The following is a 15,583-nucleotide window of genomic DNA, read 5'->3' on the forward strand; positions in this document are numbered from 1 at the left end:
ATCTCTTGGAGGTCAGGCTCTTGACACTTACCTTCTGCCCATTTCCAGGTTCTCTGAGTAGGAGTAGTCATGATTGTTCTCCCTATCTTGGTTATATGCACTCCTCCAATTATTTGGAGTGCCCAGGTTGTCTTCAGCACCTGGATAGTCTGGAATTCCCAGGGAGCCTGGCCTATCTGGATAGTTCTTGGAACTTGATCTGTAAGCATTGTTACCAGAACCTGGATCATCTGGATTCTCTCTGGAGTCTCTAGAGTCCTCAGCCCCAGGATAGTCTGGAATCATCAGGAAATTGAAGGAGTCTGGGTTGTGCCTGGACCTTGAATGGTAGGAACTCTTTCTAGGACCTGGGTAGTCAGGAGTCCCCTGGGATCTTGAAAAGGCTGGATTTGTATGGAAGCCTGGATTTTCCTGATGATTCCTGAAGCCTGGATTGTCTAGATAGTCCTCAGCTCCAGGATAATCTGGATTGTTCAGTGTATCAGGATAGTTGCGATGATGGGAATGAGATCTGAACCCCTAAAAGGAAAAGACCATGTCTTTGGGATCTGAACCCCAAAAAGGAAAAGCCCTTGAACTTTCCCAAGTGGTCCAGTCCCTGAGGTTTGCCTGGGGCACCTGGCCCTTCCCAGTTAATCCTTTCATTGTAGCCCTCATTGTCTGCACCTGGCCCCACTCTTGACTGCTACTCCTTAATTCCATCTAGACCCCCTTCCACATGATTCAGGTCCCTGGCTTCATCTTGAGAACCTGACTTTTCCCAGTCCTTCTCTGTTATCTCCCAGTCACTCTAGACTACTTGGCCACTCCTAGATCACATCCAGATCTTCCCATTCTTCTGTATAAAAGGTCTTGACTTTGCAGATGGCTCTGGAGGGGAACGTGTGTTTGGTGACCTTGCACAGCTCTCCCTGCCTCAAATCAGTCAACTGCAAGTCATGTCATCATCTTGATGTCATGGTCGTCTTTGAGAATGAAGAACAAACACAATCCATGAGTAAGTAGCAGCTCCTCCTTTTCTTTCCTCTCCTTTTCTTCCCCTCCCCTCCCCTGCTTTCCCCTCCCCTCTCCTCTCCTCTTTGTCCTTGCCTAGGGTGCTCTACCCAAGGGAAAATACACTTCCATGGCCAAAAGCTGCCTTTTTTCCTTTGAGTTTACTGACTAGATTTGCTGTTCAGACCAAACCTTACCCCAATTCACTCTGGAGCTCCTAGATTGGACAACAGGTCCCTGCCCACCTAACACAGAGTGAATATAAACACTAAATAGTAACTGTTTCTCTTTTACCCAGGAACCCTGAGAGTCTTCTCCTTCCAATTTGAATTTTCTTTTTTTATTAAAAGGGGACATCCCTTGAGTAGCTACTTAAAGAAGCCTATTCATTGAATGGGTGTATCTCACTCAAAGTGAAAATCTGATAAGACATTAGCCTGAAATGGCCAGGGTCCCACATGGCATCCTGGACCATCTCTAGTTGTCCTGATGAATATTAGGCCACTGGACCCAGATGGCTCTAGAGGAGAAAGTGAGGCTGGTGACCTTGCATAGCCTTCCCTCACTCAAATCAGTCAACTGCAAGTCATGCCAACATCTTGATGTCATGGTCCTCTTTGAGAATGAAGGACAAAAACATAAAAGGTCCATCTTTCCTTTGTTAAAGTGCTCACATTCAGTCTGGTCGCTTGTTAATGCAAGTTTCACAATAGTGTGGACTCTTAAAATCTCACTGACTCTGATTCTCATTCTGGTGTTCTAATAAATCTTATCTTTGGATGAAAGAAGGTTTGAGTCGAATTCATTTGAGGCAGGACCTGTGTCACTTGCCCTTGAATTTGGGGTTCAAACACCCCTAGATCTCAATAGGGATAACTGTGAGTGATTAAACACTTTGCATTGTCTTTGGACTTCAGGTTGTTGGAATTATTCTGGGAATATGGATAGTCTAGATTATTTCAGGAACCCAGACTGACCCTGGAGTTGGAGTAGTCTGGGTAATCAGGTTCTTCTTCATATCCTTGGTTTCTATAGAAGGCAGTCATGTTGAAGAAAGACTCTTCACAATGATGTATTAACACTTTCCTTAACCCAAGATCTTTTCTCAGTCAGCAGTTACTCCATCCTTGAAGAGAGAGAGAGAGAGAGACAGAGAGAGACTGAGAGCACCCAACTTTATTTCCTCTCACTGACAACAGACTATGTATGAATCAGACAAACCAAAGTGTTCTCCATAAAATAGGATATGATTCAAAAGTGCCCCATTAGAGGGGTCACTATATTAAAGTGACAGGGTATGGGCCCTGGGCACCCTGAAATTGGAGTTGCTCTCCAAGCACCTAGGAAGGTTTGAAGGTGTTTTTTGGATCTGAACTGAGTCTCAGATCCTATTAAGTCAGACCGTTATGAGACTGTCTCAAACTCAGTGTGACGCTGTCAGGCTCTTGATTCAGGTGGAAGCCACGGATCTGGGCATAACTTCTATAGCATAGAGGATAAGGATTGATGCCCTATCTGGAAGTATATGCCCAATTCTGTCAATTCTCTCTGTGCTAGGGAATTGAAAAAACATCAGGTATTCCACCCCCCCCCCCCCAGGCCCCATACTTCTAATGGGTCAATCCTTTTCAATTCCCAAAAATTCACCTTTACTTTGTCTTTTACAAAATTGGAAGAAAATTAATTTCTCTAAAGAACTTAAAGAGAAAAGGCTTGTGTTCTTTTGAAACACAGCTTTGCTCAGTAAAACCTGGAGGACTAGGAAGCACCATTTTTGGGTCTTTACAATACAATAGTCTCTTTTAGACAGATTTATACTGTTGCCAAGAAGGGAAATAGATGGAAATACTCTACGTAATGGCCTGTATCGAGCTCTCTCAGGACCCCATTCTTAAAAATGATTTTAAGACGCTTGTAGCTAGTCCTATCTTGGTTCCTGACTTTGGACCTCTAGTCACAGATTAGTGGCCACTCCCATCAAGATCTTCCCTAGACCTCTCCTCCAATCACCCCAAAGTACTTGGGCAACTATAGATTACTCCCACAGTCTTTCTATACATGAGATCCATTTTGTTTCCATAAGTGTTCAGATTCCTTTACAGACCAGCCTAAATGGTGGGTTTTTAATAAACTTTGATTTATTTGACTGAAAGAAAGCTTGAGTTGAATTCATTTGGTCAGGACCCATGTGTCACTAAACCTCAACACTAAGAATCATAGATTTTAGAATAGTTATACACATTAGCATAACTATTGGGTACGGTCAGGGGACACAGTTCTCTAGGAAGTGAATCATATCCGTCTTGACATTCTCACCTCTAAATGAAACTAGAAGACAAAGAAATTTTTTATAAACAAAAGAATGATTCCTAAGTGCACATTGAAGAGGCAAATAGAAAGGAGTCTAAGATTGTCTTTATCCCAAAGTAACCAAAACATCATTTCAGAAACAATCAAAAACATCATTTAAAGGGATATGTGATCATCTCATGATGAGAACATGCAAAAAGACCATGATAACATAGTAATTGCAGCTTTGGGGCCAATATTTCTTGCAGAGGAAGATGGGTTGGAAGATTTCTATAAAGAACTCAATGTTAATTTCCAAATTAAATCAACAGATACATAATTTGTGTGACTTGATTATAAGGTGAGCATAGGGTAAGATGGTTTAAAAAAAAGTCACAGAATATGTTTCATAGGAGAACAATTTATATGATAAAAACATTGTAAAGACAAACAATTTAAAAAGACTTGAGAATTCTGGTCAATGCAATGTCCTACCATGAATCCAAAAGACAGATGATGAAGCATGTAACCCTTCCCCTGACATAGAGTTAAGATGCAGAATAAGACATACATCTTTGTATACACACAATGAGGCAATTTCTTTTGTTTGACTAGGAATATTTGTTAAGAGGATTTTTCCCCCTTTCCAATGAAGGGGATGGAAGAGAGAAAGAAAATAAGTGATTGTTAATAAAAAAAAAAGCTACTAAGGAAAAAGAAAAAGTGTTTCAGTCGTTTAAAAACATGAGAGTGAGAAAAAGCTTGCAGAAACTATAAAGAAGATTTTATGGAAGATATCACAAATATATTCCTCAAGAAGAGAGTCAGGATATTGGCAGCTAGGTTGTATGATGACTAGAGGGGCCTGGAGAGAGGGAGTCCTGAGTTCAAACCTCAGACACATTATGTGACTTTGGGCAAGTCACTTCTCTCATCTATAAAACAGGGATAATAATTGTATCTATCCCCCAGGGTGGTCGTGAGAAATGAGATAACATATATAGTGCACTTTGCAAACTTTACAATTCTATATAAATGTTATATCATTACTATTGTATATTATACATATAATGTTATATATCTCTAGCTATCAATCTATATATCATGACATTATTATTATGTATTAATTATTAGGGCAGCCCAGTTCCCAGAATGATTATCAGTCTTGAAGGGAATCCTGAAAAACCATGAAACCTCAACAGGCTGACAAAGCATGGGCTCAACAGCATCCCTGAGAGCAAAGATAGGAGGCACAAGAGAAAGATTCCTTCCTACCAACCTTTCAACCTTTGTTTCCAGCAGCAACAAGGCCTACAGGACTCAAGTACAAAAAGTTCAAGAACTGTATGTGGGGGAGCCAAGATGGCAGAGCAAAAGCAGGAATTTGCTGCACCTCTCCCCCCAAACCCAACCAAATATCTGTAAAAAATGACTCTAACCAAATTCTGGAGCTGCAGAACCCACAGAATGATGGAATGAAGCAAATCTCCAGCTCAAGACAACCTACAAGGTCGATGGGAAGCATCTATCATGCCACTCTGAGAGAAGAGTGCAGTCCAGTGTGGGCCACACTGGCACAGATGGGTCCTAAGCAGACTTCTGGGGGGGGCGGGGGACCGAATCTGTGGCACCTGTGTCAGTTTCCAGATTTCACAAACCCAAAATGTCAAGGACAAATTGGAAGGTCAGTGGAAAAAACCTGTAGGACCTGTGTGAGAGAGTAGAGTTGTCAGGCCCCATCACCAGGGTGGTAGAGGGGGTAGAGGAGCCTGCGGCAGCCACAGCAATAGCCACAGCAGCAGCAGGAGCAGTGGCAGCTGTTGTTCTTGAAGCTATAGGCCTGCAGATTGTGGGGGGATCAAGTATACCCCCCAACCCCACTGGAAGCAGAGAACTGCCTTGACAAAGAGCTCAAAAATCAAGTAATAGCTGGGGAAATGAACAAAAACCAGAAAAAGAATCAGACTATAGGATCTTACTTTGGTGACAAGGAAGACCAAGATATACAAAGAGAAGATGACAACAAAGTCAATGTTCCTATATCCAAAGCCTCTAAGAAAAATATGAATTGGTCTCAGGCCATGGAAGAGCTCAAAAAGGATTTTGAAAATCAAGTAAGAGAAGTAGTGGAAAAACTGGGAAGAGAAAGAGTGATGCAAGAAAATCATGAAAAACATATCAACTGCTTGCTAAAGGGGACCCAAAAAACGCTGAAGAAAATAGCATCTTTAAAAATAGGCTAACTCAATTGGCAAAAGAGATTTTAAAAGTCAATAAGGAGAAGAATGCCTTAAAAAGCAAAATTGGCCAGATGGAAAAGGAGGTCCAAAAGCTCACTGAAGAAAATAATTCTTTCAAAATTAGAATGGAGAAAATGGAAACTAAGGACTATGAAAAATCAAGAAATTATAAAACAAAACCAAAGGAATGAAAAAAATAGCAGACAATGAGAAATATCTCATTGGAAAAACAACTGACCTGGAAAATAGATCCAGGAGGGACAATTTAAAAATTATTGGACTACCTGAAAGCCACAATCAAAGAAAGAGCCTAGACATGATTTTTCAAAAAATTATCAAGGAAAAATGCCCTGATATTCTAGAACCAGAGGGTAAAATAGATATTGAAAGAATCCACTGATCACCTCCTGAAAGAGATCCCAAACGGTAAACTCCTAGGTATATTGTAGCCAAATTCCAGAGCTCCCAGATCAAGGAGAAAATATTGCAAGCAGCCAGAAAGAAGCAATTTGAGTATTGTGGAATACAATCAGGATAACACAAGATCTAGCAACTTCTACATTAAGGGATTGCAAGGTTTAGAATATGATATTCCAGAGGTCAAAGGAGCTAGGATTAAAACCAAGAATCACCCACCCAGGGGAAAAATTGGTCATTCAATGAAATAGAGGACTTCCAAGCATTCTTGATGAAAAGACCAGAGCTGAATAGAAAATCTGACATTCAAACACAAGAATCAAGAGAAGCATGAAAAGGTAAACAGAAAAGAGAAATCATAAGGAATATATTGAAGTTGAACTGTTTACATTCCTACATGGAAAGATAATATTTGTAACTCTTGAGCCTTTTCTAAGTATTAGAGTAGTTGGAGGGATTAATACATATAGACAGAGGGCACAGGGTAAGTTGAATATGAAGGGATGATATCTAAATAAATAAAAGGGGTGAGAGAGGAAAATATTGTGAAAAAACAAAGGGAAAAATAGAATGAGCTAAATTATCCGTCCCATAAAAGAGGTAAGAAAAAACTTTTTAATGGAGGGGAAGAAAGGTGAGGTGAGAGGGTGAGAGTGAAAGAATGAACCTTACTCTCATATAATTTGGCATAAGGAGAGACTAACATGCACAATTTGGTATGAAAATCTATCTTACACTATAGGAAAGTAGGGAGGAAGGGAATAAGTAGAGGTAGGGGGAATGATAGAAGGGAGAGCAAATGGGAAGAGGGGGCAGTTAGAAGTAAACACTTTTGCGGAGGGACAGGGTTAAAAGAGAAACTAGAATAAATGGGAGCAGGATAGGATGGAGGGGAATATAGTTAGTTTTTCACAATATGACAGTTATGGAAGTGTTTTGCATGGCTACACATGTATAAATTATATTGGATTGCTTGCCTTGTCAATGGGGGTGGGTGGGGAAGGAGAGAAGTTGAAACTTAAAAGTTTTAAAAACAAATGTTAAAAATTGTTTTAACATGCAACTGGGAAATAAGACATACAGACAATGGAATATAGAAATCTATCTTACCTTACAAGAAAACAGAAGGCAAGGGGATAAGAGAAGTGGGGAGGGAAGGTGTGAAAGAAGAGAGGGCAGACTGGGGAAGAGGTATCACAATGCACACTGTCTTGAGGTGGGTGGAGGGGAGAAAGGGGAAGAAAATTTGGAACTCAAAATCTTATGAAAGTAAATGTTGAAAACTAAAAATAAATTAATGAATTAATAATTTTTTAAAAAAAGTTCAAAAACTGGGACAGTGGATACCCTTTTGGGGACTTGGAGAAAAATATTTTCTCTGAAAAGCAGAGCATTGAAAAACAAGGAAAAAACATGGGTGCCAAATTTTCCAGGCTACCTATTCTCTCCTAAGAGCAAAAGAAATGGTTCAGTGTATCATATCTCTGCACCCAACAATTGTTTATCAAGATAGAACTGCAGAGTGATAGGGGAAGGCAGTGGACAGAATGTCTGTTTAGGAAAGGAAGAAATTTTCCCTACTGTTAAACTTTACTATGTCTCTGCAAAAAAAAAAAAAAATTATATTAATTCAGAGGGGAAAAAGAGAAAGAAAGAGCTAGAAGGCAGTAGATGTGACCCTCTTCATATATAACCAGTTTTGCCTACTCAGACTTCCACACAGAGGAAATTAACATCCAGAGAAGTAAAATTATAAGCAACCTGAGGGAGGGATTACTTCTTACACAGCTTAATAGTTCTCATCCACTTTGCCTGGTACGATGCTCAATACACCCATGGAGATGCCCCAACTTCCTGTTTCTCTCCTAGAATGAATTAATCTCCCTGGGAGTATGGTGGATGGAGAATATCAATCTATTCATATCTCCCTGTGAGCCACATCTAGACAGACACATGTGAATGGATATGGCAAAACACAACACCACTCCCACATCAGTAAGGACAATGTTATGTGACTGAAAACAAACTTAGCAAAAAAGAGAAGGCCAATCACACAAGAGGCAGTACTTATGTGGAGCGGGAGGGGGAGAGGAGATATTAGGGAGAATTTACCAATATTCCTGCATTCCTAGAGGTGATAGGACCTGGCATCAATAAAACACAAGCCCAATGAAGTACTAGCATACCCTGTTTATGCAATAAATGCTTTATTGGCCTTTGAAGATAATTTTTTTTTTACAAATTGAAAGTTTCTGACAACCCTGTACTGACAGCTTTATTGGCACAGTTTTTCCAAGAGCGTGTGCTCTCTCCCTCTCCTTGGACCTCCGTATTACCAGAGACACAGCAATATTGAAATTAAGCCAGTTAATAACCTTAATAATCCTCTAAGTGTTTACATGGAGGAAGAGTTCCACTTCTCTCACTTTAAATCAACAGCTAGAAATATTGTGCTTAATGAAAAAGGGAAATCTCAGAGATAGACCAAAAGCTAGACCACCACCCTGATTGGTTGGCAGCCATTAACACTGAGGCGAGACCCTCCACCAATAAAAAGATTAAGACTCACTGAAGGCTCAGATAAAATTTAGGATTTTCTTTTTTTTTTTTTTTTTTTAGCAATTAAGTATTTTTAATTAAAGTATGTGCACATTTTAGAAATAATTATAACTTAATAGACTACAGTATAGTGTAAACATATCTTTTATATATACTGGGATATAAAAAATTTCCTGTGACTCACTTAATTGCAATAATTGCTTTTTTTTGCAGTGGTCTGGAACCAAGCCCGCAGTATCTCCAAGGTAAGCCTGTATCAGAATAAAGTATAGAAGTTCAATAAAGATGGCAAGCCAAGAGATGTTGCCTTTCTCTGAGGGCACTTTGACTGGGAGCAGTAAACTGTCTGACATCCTCATCTTCTCCCTCTTGAATATCTTAAAGAATAGCCTAGAGTAATTTGAATGGTTTAGCTTTCTTGACCAAGGGGAAGATGGGAGATAAAAAATAAAAGGAATGAGGAGTGCTTCCCAGAGCAATGGTAAAGGTTTAACAACTGATCCTCCGGATGGGTGAATGTTCACAGGTCTCAATTTCAAGTTTAATTTGCATTATTAACACTTTTAAAAGTTTAGACAACCAACAAAACCAAATCAAGCCTTGATTTGTGGCATCTGCTAATTTCCGAAGTACAAATGCTCACACAGGTGGAAAAGCTGGATACCTTTTCCTTGTAAACATTTACACTTAGGACATGGGGAGACGCTCCAAATTTAGGATTTGACTTACTGTTTCCTTGATTGCCTAGATTTTAAAAAGTGCACACTGGACACCAGCAGCCAGGTAAGCTATAGAGGCAGTATGGGGTGGGGATGGGGGGGGCAAAAGTAGATTGACTATAAACTCACCATGAAGTGACCTGAAGTGTAAAACAAACCAAACCTTTGAGTGTAAAATAGAGTAAAGTACCTATTCTAGCAGCCTCACAGACAGCTTCTGTGTGGAGAATGAGCCCTTGGGACCTGTACATAAACAGCAGAAGGTGTATGTAAAACATAACTAGGATGAGGCAAGCAGTGCTTTGCCTTCCAGCACAGAATTTCAAGGGCACTGATAGCCCTTTAGCAGCTTGGCTGGCAAAGAAGCTCCTCTGTTCTATCCCTACATCTGAGGATCATGCTTCTGATCTTGACTCCAGCTGCAAAAATTTCTGTCAGCCAGAGGCTCTTAATGCCCTGATAAGCATATAAGGATTGCAAGAGGGATAGCTAAGCTTTCAATATCATTTTTCCATGGGCCAGTCCTTTGAGATCTAGTAACTAGCACCATCTGCTGGCGGAGAATCAAACAGCAAGTGGAGCTAAGGACAGCTCTGCTTGCTGGAAACAGAAGACAAATCAATTGACATTTATTAAGCACCTACTTCGCTTATTAGGTGCCAAGCTCTGTTCTAAATACTGGGGATATAAAGACAGGCAAAAGACAGTTCTTGTCCTCAAGGTAAGACAACAAACAAACAAATATGTACAAACAAGCTATATATAGTCTAAATAGAAAATAATTAGGAGTAAGAAGACACTAGAATTGAGAGAGGTTGGAAAAAGCTTTATTTAGAAAATGAGACTTTAGGTGGGACTTAAAGGAAGCCAGGGAAGGTGGTAAGCAGAGATGAAGGGGAGAGCATTTCAGACATGAAGGATGGCCAAAGAATCCCCAGAGCCCAGAGATGAGAGTATCTAGACTGTGAAATGTCCAGAGGCCAATTGTTACTGCATAGAAGAGTATGTGGTGGGGAGTAAGGTGTAGGAAGACTAGAAATATAAGAGGCAGCTAGATTATGAAGGACTTTGAATACCAACCAGAGGATTTTGTATTTGATCCAATAGGTGATAGGTGATAAGAGTTTATTAAGTAGGAGGTTGACATGATCAGACCTACATTTTAAGAATATCAAGAGTTTTTAAAAGGAGATATACTTGAAGGCACTTTAGGAAGCCAAAATGGTGGAGTAAAAAGTCACTCTCACTCTCCTTTTGACCAATAAAAATCCAGAAAATATCATCCCAGGAAAAACCCTGGAATAGATGAGCCAGCAGAAAGAAGGGGTATGGTGGTAATGTAGCCTGGAAAGCTAAGGGGATTAACAGGAAAGGTTCCTATCACTCTGGTGGTAAAGGAGAATGACAGGACAGGAGATGTCCCAGCAAGGCAGTGGCAAGCCCCAATTCAGCAAACCAGGAGGAGACTCTGAGTCCCAGGGTGGTGGAGCAGGTAAGCAGCAATACCGTGAGCTACCAAGTGTCTTGTCAAAGGCAGGGGAACTGGTAGATTCCAACTTGGAAAACCACTACATGCAGGCAGGCATCCTCCAGTAGCCAAACCTCCTCATGTCTCCTCACAACTCCAGGAAGGTAGGCATCCTCCAGCAGCCAAACCTTCCAGTACTTCAAAGCAACCCACTGTGAGCATGTGTCTCCAAGGCTCCAGATCCCCTACCCCCCACCCAAGAGCTTCAGTGTTGCTAACCAGAGCTTAGCACCAGGGAAGTTGCAAGATCCTTACAGCCTCCAGATGCCAACACCTGAGGCTTCAGCACACAAAGCCAGTGACCAGGTCCCTGTTCCCCACACAAGAAGCTTGGGTCAGTGCCCCTTGCACTCCAGCAGGAAAGCTCAACTTTAAAAGCCAGGAAATAGGCAACCATCATGAGCAAAAAGCAAAAACAGAAATGACCATAGATTCTTACTATGAAGACTGGGAAGATCAAAATACAAATTCAGATGAGGACAGTATTATCAATATATCCGCACCCAAAACATCAAAGGGGAATATGAACTGATCTCAAGGCCGAAAAGCCTTCTTGGAAGAGCTCAAGAAATCAAATAAGAGAGGTAGAAGAAGAACTGGAAAAAGAAATAAGAGGTATGCAAGAGACAGTCAATAGCTTGGAAAAGGAAGGATAAAAATTGACTGTAGAAAACAACTGCTTACAATGTAGAACTGGTCAAATCAAAAGGGAGGCACAAAAACTCATTGAAGGGAAGAACTTCTTAAAAAGTAAAATGGGCCAAATGGAAAAAGAGGTACAAAATCTAATTGAAGAAAACCATTAAAAATTGGAATTGGGTAAATGGAAGCTAATGACACTATGAGATATGAAGAATCAGTCAAACAGAAACAAAAGAATGAAAAAGTAGAAGAAAACTTAAAATACCTCATTGGAAAAACAACAGACCTGGAAAATAGATTCAGGAGATATATTTTAAAAATTAGTGGTCCACCTGAAAGCCAAGATGAAAAAAAAGAGCCTGGACAGCATATTTCAAGAAATTGTCAAAGAAAACTGCCCTGAGGTCCTAGAACCAGAGGGTAAAATAGTCATCAAAAGAATCCATTGATCACTCCTGAAAGAGATCCCAAATTGAAAATGCTAAAGAATATTGTAGCCAAATTCCAAAATTTTCAGATCGAAGAGAAACTACTATAAGCAGCCAGGAAGAAATAATTTAAATATTGTGGAACCACAGTCAGGATTATGCAGAACCTTGCAACTTCTAGATTAAAAGATTGGAGGGCTTGGAATATGATATTCCATAAGACAGAGGAGCTTGAATTACAACCAAAGATCAACTACCCAGTGAAAGTGAGCATAATCTTTCAGGGGAGGAGATGGACACTCAATGAAACAGGGGAATTCCAAACCTTCCTGATGAAAAGAAGTGAGATGAATAGAAAATTTGATCTTCAAATACAAAATTCAAGAGAGGTATAAAAAGGTAAAAAGGAAAGGAAAAACAGCATGTTATTCAATAGGGACAAACTGTTTACATCCCTACAAGGGAAGATTATACTTACAACTCTTGAGAACTGTATCTTTATTATGACATTTTAAAAGGGGTATACATAGATAAAGGACTTGGGTATAAGTTGACTTTGATGTGATGATAAAAATATCTAAGGGGTGAAAGAGGTTGTACTGGGAGAAGAGAAAAGGAGGAGGCAGAAAAGGGTAAATTATATCACATGAAGAGGCCACAAAGACATATTAGAGTAGAGGGAAAGAAGGGAGGGGGATGAGCATTCTTTGAACCTCACTCTCATCAGAGCTGGCTAAAAAAAGGAATAACATAATCAGTTAAGTATAGAAATCCAATTACCCTATAGAAAGTAGGAGGAGAAAGGGGAAAGAAAAAGGAGGGAGTGCATAGAAGAAAGAGAAGAAGCAGTAAGGGAAAAGGGGAAGAAAAGGGAGGCAGCCGATAAAAGGGAGGGCAGATTGAGGGAGGTGTGGTCAAAAGCAAAACTCTAGTGAGAAGGGAAAGGGAGAAAGGAGAGAGAAAAGCATAAACAGGGGAAAACAAGATGGTGAGAAAGACACAGATAGTAATCATAATTGTGAATGTGAATGGAATGAACTGTCCCATAAAACAGAAGTGAATAGCAAAATAGATGAAAAACAGAATCCTATGTTGTTTACAAGAAACATATGTGAAGCAGAGGGATACACACAGAGTAAAGATAAAAGGCTGGAGTAGAATATATTTTGCTCCAGCTTAAGTAAAAATGTCAAGGGTAGCAATCCTGATCTCAGACAAAGCAAAAGCAAAAATAGATCCAATTAAAAGAGATAAGGAAGGAAACAACATCTTGTTAACAACGAAGTAATATCATTACTAAACATAAATGCACCAAGTGGTACAGCATCCAAATTCTTAGAGAGGTTAAGGGAGTTACAGGAAGAAATAGACAACAAACTACCTCAACCTCCCCCTTTCAGAACTATATAAATCTAACCCCAAAATAAACAAGAAAGAACTTAAGGAGATGAATAAATTTTTAGAAAAGTTAGATGTGGTAGACCTCTGGAGAAAATAGAATGGGCATAAAAAGGAATACACCTTTTTCTTAGTAGTACATAGCACCTACACAAAAACTGACCACGTATTAGGACATAAAAACCTCACAATCCAACGTAGAAAAACAGAAATATTAAATGTATCCTTTTCAGATCATGATATAATAAAGATTACATGTAATAAAGGGACATGGAAAGATAGAAAAAAAGTGAATTGACAACTAAACTAACTAAGCTAATCCTAAAGAATGAAGGGATCAAACAACAAATCATAGAAAGAAATCAGTAACTGTATCCAAAAGAATGACAATAATGAGACAAGATACCAAAACTTATGGGATGCAGTGAAAGTGGGAGAAGTTTTATATATCTTAATGCTTACATGAATAAAATAGAGAAAGAAGAGATCAATGAATTGGGCATGAGTCTAAAAAAGCTAAAAAAAAATTCTGAGAATCAAAGGAAAGATTAATAAAATTGAAATTAAGAAAACTATTGAACTAATAAATAAAACCAAGAGTTGGTTTTATGAAAAAAAACCAATAAAATAGATAAACCTTTGGTTAATTTGATTTAAAAAAAAGAAGAAAACCAAATTACCAGTATCAAAAATGAAAAGGGTGAATTAACCACGAATGAAGAGTAAATTAAAACAATAATTAGGAGTTATTTTGCCCAACTGTATGCCAATAAATTTGACAATCTTAGTGAAATGGATGAATATTTATAAAAATATAAATTATTCAGATTAATGGAAGAGGAAATAAAATATGTAAATAACCCCATTTCAGAAAAAGAAATTCAACAAGCCATCAATGAACTCCCTAATGAAAAACTCTCCAGGGCCAGATGGAATTACAAGTGAATTCTATCAAATATTTAAAGAACAATTAATTTCAATACTATCTAAACTATTTGGGAAAATAGCTAAGGAAGAGTCCTACCAAATTCTTTTTATGATACAAATATAGTGCTGATACCTAAAACCAGGGAGAGCCAAAACAGAGAAAAAAATATATATACTAATTTCTCTAATGAATATAAATGCAAATATTAAAATAAAACACTAGCAAAGAGATTATAGCAGCTTATCTTGAGTATACACTATGACCAGGAAGGATTTATACCAGGAATGCAGGGTTGATTCAGAATCAGCATAATTGACTATAACAATAACAGGACTAACAGAAATCACATGATTGTCTCAATAAATGCAGAAAAAGTTTTTGACAAAATATTAAAACACTATTAAAAACACTAGAGAGCATAGGAATAAATGGAGTCTTCCTTAAAATGATTTCCAATAAGATAGGGTATGAAACAATTCAATATTGTACTAGAAATGTTAGCATTAGCATTAAGAGAAGAAAAAGAAATTAAAGGAATTAGAATAGGCAAAGAAGAAACAAAGCTGTTACTATTTGTAGATGATAAGACAGTATACTTAGAGAATCCTAGAGAATCAAGTACTATTTGAAATAATAAACAAATTTAGCAAAGTTACAGAATATAAAATAAACACACATAAGTCACTGGCATTTGTATATACTACTAACAAAGCCCAACAGCAAGGGATAGGAAGACAAATTTCATTTAAAGTTACCGTAGACATTATAAGATAATTGGGAGTCTAACTGCCAAAACAAACCCAGGAACTATATGAACACAATTAAAAAAAAACATTTTTCACACAAATAAAGTCAGATCCAAATAATTAGAAAAATATCAGTTGCTCATGGGTAAACCAAGCTAACATAATAAAAATGGCAACTCTACCTAAATTAATTTACTTAGTGCCATACTAATCAAACAACCAAAACATTACTTTGTAGAGCTAGAAAAATAATAATAAAATTCATCTGGAAGAACAAAAGGTCCAGAATATCAAGGGAATTAATGAAAAGAGATACAAGGGAAGGTGCCCGAGATGTACTAGAGCTTAAACTGTATTATAAAGCAGCAATCATCAAAACTACTTGGTACTGGCTAAGAAAGAGTGGTGGATCAGTGGAATAGCTTAGGTATATAAGAAACAGTAGTCAATGACTATAGTAATCTCCATTTCATAAATTGAGAGACTCTAGCCTCTGGGATAAGAACTCACTATTTAACAAAAACTGCTGGGAAAACTGGAAAAAAGTTTGGCAGAAACTAGGCATAGATCAACATCTTACACCTTATACCAAGATAAAGTCAAAATGGTTACATGATTTAGATATAAAGGTTGATATTATAAGCAAACTAGGAGAGCAAGGAATGGTTTACCTGGCAAACCTATAGAAAAAGGAAG

The 15,583-nt window shown here is 38.4% G+C and overlaps 2 protein-coding genes across 6 annotated transcripts in view; one reads left to right on the forward strand and one right to left on the reverse strand.

The window, feature by feature from the left end:
- TMC5 (transmembrane channel like 5) overlaps positions 1-15,583 on the reverse strand; it is a 137,348-nt gene that overhangs the window by 70,383 nt on the left and 51,382 nt on the right. For all 5 annotated transcript variants that reach the window (XM_072598003.1, XM_072598004.1, XM_072598005.1 and 2 more), the window contains 2 exons: positions 1,971-2,119; positions 32-519 (listed from right to left, as the gene is read on the reverse strand). In XM_072598003.1, the coding sequence (XP_072454104.1) occupies positions 32-519; positions 1,971-2,039 (557 nt within the window). In that variant the 5' untranslated portion in view covers positions 2,040-2,119. The remainder of the gene's footprint in view (positions 1-31; positions 520-1,970; positions 2,120-15,583) is intronic.
- Positions 10,619-15,583, forward strand: part of LOC140532242 (uncharacterized) — a 56,474-nt gene continuing 51,509 nt past the window's right edge. Inside the window, exon 1 of the mRNA XM_072650689.1 lies at positions 10,619-10,709. Coding sequence (XP_072506790.1) covers positions 10,619-10,709 — 91 coding nt within the window. The remainder of the gene's footprint in view (positions 10,710-15,583) is intronic.

This window comes from Notamacropus eugenii, chromosome 3 (assembly GCF_028372415.1).
Source record: "Notamacropus eugenii isolate mMacEug1 chromosome 3, mMacEug1.pri_v2, whole genome shotgun sequence".
NCBI classification, from domain to species: domain Eukaryota; kingdom Metazoa; phylum Chordata; class Mammalia; order Diprotodontia; family Macropodidae; genus Notamacropus; species Notamacropus eugenii.